We start from the raw sequence: 3580 nt of genomic DNA, 5'->3' as shown, positions 1-3580 counted from the left end.
ATTATCACTTCCTTTTGAGCTTTTTTTCAAAAATAGCATGAAATAAAAAGTTCATTTACCAAGCTAGATGTTACCATAAAATGGAATAAAATAGATTTCACATCAGTGTTTCACACGTGATACACATTTTATATCGAGCCATGACAACGTAACTAGGCCATGTTGGCCCCGATCACTCCAGAATAATAAATTTTTTACGAAAAAAGCTATTTGTACGTCAAGGTATTTTGCACACAAAAACGGTTAATGGGTCCCGTACTTGCCGTTGATTTCTCTCATGCTCTTCCTTTCAGAATTTCCAATTCGAAAATTACCATGAACAAATCTTCAAATCGATAACCTTTAACAAACCCTAATTCTCATTCTCTTTTCTACGTGAAATCTCACCCTACCCATGACTTTTCTTGTAAATCTCTGTTATGCATGAAAATTTAACACCATTGGATTTCCCATTCGATCCATTTAAAGGCAAAAATGTTCAGATATTCCGAAGTTATATGCTGATAATCAGAATATTTGAAGGATTGGATAAAAGAAGGTGTATAACAGCATTTGATTTAGTGGGTGTTGGCAATGTCTAATTTATATGGGGCTTTTAATCAGAAGATGGATTATGTATTTAAGATTGTACTTATCGGAGATTCGGCAGTGGGAAAATCCCAATTGCTGGCTAGGTTTGCAAGAAACGAATTCAATCTGGAATCGAAGGCTACCATTGGGGTTGAATTCCAGACAAAGACTCTTGTTATTGATAACAAAATGGTCAAGGCCCAAATTTGGGACACTGCAGGCCAAGAGAGGTTTGTTCCTGCCTTCATCTTCTTCTCGAATCAGTAATATTTTAACCTTCTTTTTGAATTAGCTATCTGGAATTTGTTAATCTTTTGACCTTCTTATTGTCACTTTTTTGTGCAATTTTCATTGCAGTTTTATTTTCAGTCCAAAGGGGTGTTCAGTTATGGAGCTAATTAGTTAGTAAAGAAAGTGCTCAAATAAAGTGGATTAGATGACATTGAGATAGACAGTGTTCATTGTACTTTCTAATATCGTTTTATTACCATGCATCAATCAAACTGCCCTCTATTTGAGTCTCATTTTCTAAAAATTTAAGGTGCGGTTGGTTTATTTTTCCATTTTTCATTTTCAGTTTCAAAAAGATTTTTATTTCTCCAAAAACGGCGAGTTTGGGGCGTTTTCCGCGTTTTGGGAATTTATAACTGAAAACACTCAAAATGATAAAAAGTCGTTTTACGTTTTCAGTTATAAATTTTAACTCATTTTCGAGAATGCATTTTGCATTTTCGAAAACGATGGACTAAACGCGTTTTTCGAGTTTTCAAAAACGGAAAACGAAAAATGGCCCTAAAACGCCAAACCAACTGCAGCCTTATTTTTTCCCAAACTCATTTTCAAGCACACATTTTTCATTAAAATAACTTGTACAAAAATTATTCTAACTCTTTAATCACACATTATTCAAAACAATCACTATTACAAAACTCATTTTTTACACAAAATGGGGCTCAAGCCTGCGTATCGAACATGCAGTCAGTGTTTGCCACTACTGTTGGATGTTGAATGGGAAGCCTGGCAGTGCGTTGCTCCAATTTTTCTTTCTCGAATCTTGACACTGCCCTATATTCTCACTATAACTATTAAAGAGATACTTTATTACAAGCGAGGCATTTCTACGTCCGATGTAAAATTAGATGAATACTGCTAGGCACGGTCAACCAGAACATCTCTTTATACTCCATATAGTTTGTATTATATAAAGGTTGGGATAGAGTTAGTAATAGCTGAAACTATGTTACGCTAAGCAAGACTATAAGTCTGTATTCACTAAGGTTAATTCTGTCCAATATTTAAATTGGAAAAAAGCACTCAATAGCTCTTTGATCAATTGTCATGGACAGAAATGGCGAAACATGAATTTGAAGAATAGAAATAAACCACAAAATTCCAGTCTTATCCCAATAATGACAGCCTCCTTTTTCTTTGGCTGCCCCAATATCAGAATTAGTTCTGCAGGAAAGGTCATGAATGATTGGAATGGAACAAATTACTTGTATGTGTCTCTACCTTTGGGATATTATTTTGCAGGTTCCTTGCTTTTTACCTATAGTTAATATTAATGATTGTGTTTGTATAATCTTTAAAGACCCCAAGTTCATAAGAAATCTCTGATGGCTGAAGAGACAAGGTAATTGTGGCTGTGATATGCTTAAAAATGCATTATGTGTTTTTCCTGGTTCCATGATCCATCCTGATGTGACACGATCCACAATACTGCACTGGTAAAAATTTGGGTATATTTTTAGAGTTTTTGGGTGGTGCAGATCAGTTGGAACAGAGCGGTGCTACTGTTGATTGGTTAGTATCACAGCATATATTTAAATGCCACTCTTCTAATTGATGGGCAGACCGGAGCCAACGTCTATTTGAATTCACTATTAGCATGAGTAGCTGTTTGAAAGATCTCACTGCTTACTTCCGAGTAGAATCATTGCAAGATGGAATTTGTGATTCACCATGAATTTTAGATTTATTTGACATTTGATCTTATGTTTCAGGTACCGAGCAGTAACAAGTGCCTATTACCGAGGTGCAGTTGGTGCTATGTTGGTCTATGACATGACGAAACTTCAATCCTTTGATCACATGGCTAGTTGGCTAGAGGAACTCAGGGGACATGCGGATAAGAACATTGTTGTAATGCTGATCGGCAACAAGTGTGACTTAGGGACTCTTCGAGCAGTTCCAACTGAAGATGCCCAAGAGTTCGCTGAAAAAGAGAATTTATACTTTATGGAGACATCAGCGCTCGAGGAGACTAATGTTGAAAGCGCATTTATGACCATTCTGATAGAAATATACCAGATCATAAACAAGAAGTCCCTTACTGCCAGTGACAGATTGGATTATGCGAAGTCCGCATCTCTGAAGGGTACTAGAATCATTGTTCCTGGTCAAGATTCTGACCCTAATGCAAGAAAAGCTGGCTGCTGCATGACCTCATGATTTTCTCTCTGTGACTGTCGAGTTATTTCCTCGCACTGCCCTTTTTAATACTTCACTCTATTAAAGAATACAATAACCTTGTTTTATTATATGACGGTTTCGTAAAAAGTAGAGCACTATTATTACATTTTAGAATGAAATGCATATCAGTAAATGGTTGTGCTCAGCACATATACAGCTCATTGATGTATGCTTCTGAAGTTAAATTTAGATTTCATAATTTCAAAGTAATGCCAAGTGACTATAGTACAACTGCAGCATAGTCTCACAATTGCCTTTGATGAGCATGCAAGATTTTTCAAAATACTTGTTAAATTTTTTCTGTTATTTCAAAGTGACTGGAACTATAATTTCTTTATCGTGCTTTAAGTTTATTGTCCACATATGCATAATGTATCGACTTAGGTGGTATATTAATCGCAAGTGACAGCACAAATAATGGATTCAGAAAGTTTAACAGGATTATTGTTTGCCATGGTTGATGCATACAATAATAGCTAAGTATGGAACAAACACAAGAGCAGCAAGAGGAGAAGAAAGAGAAAGAAGAAATTAACAC

General features: G+C 35.7%; 1 protein-coding gene across 1 annotated transcript; it reads left to right on the top strand.

The window, feature by feature from the left end:
* The first annotated feature begins 239 nt into the window (after positions 1 to 239).
* Positions 240 to 3244, top strand: LOC111403849 (ras-related protein RABA4d-like). Its single transcript, XM_023032481.1, has 2 exons — positions 240 to 800; positions 2574 to 3244. Exons 1-2 carry the CDS (start codon positions 574 to 576, stop codon positions 3019 to 3021), a joined length of 675 nt encoding a protein of 224 aa, XP_022888249.1. The 5' UTR covers positions 240 to 573; the 3' UTR covers positions 3022 to 3244.
* The last annotated feature ends 336 nt before the right edge of the window (positions 3245 to 3580 follow it).

Source organism: Olea europaea, chromosome 11, assembly GCF_002742605.1.
Source record: "Olea europaea var. sylvestris chromosome 11, O_europaea_v1, whole genome shotgun sequence".
In the NCBI taxonomy this organism is placed as follows: Eukaryota; Viridiplantae; Streptophyta; class Magnoliopsida; order Lamiales; family Oleaceae; genus Olea; species Olea europaea.
Note: the sequence above shows the minus strand (reverse complement) of the source record. Positions and strands in the feature narration are given on the sequence as shown.

Excerpts from the sequence above, each read along its gene's own strand:
- LOC111403849 (XM_023032481.1), top strand. The coding sequence starts at position 574 with ATGTCTAATTTATATGGGGCTTTTAATCAGAAGATGGATTATGTATTT. Across the intron at positions 801-2,573 it reads GACACTGCAGGCCAAGAGAG|GTACCGAGCAGTAACAAGTG; the intron begins GTTTGTTCCTGC and ends CTTATGTTTCAG.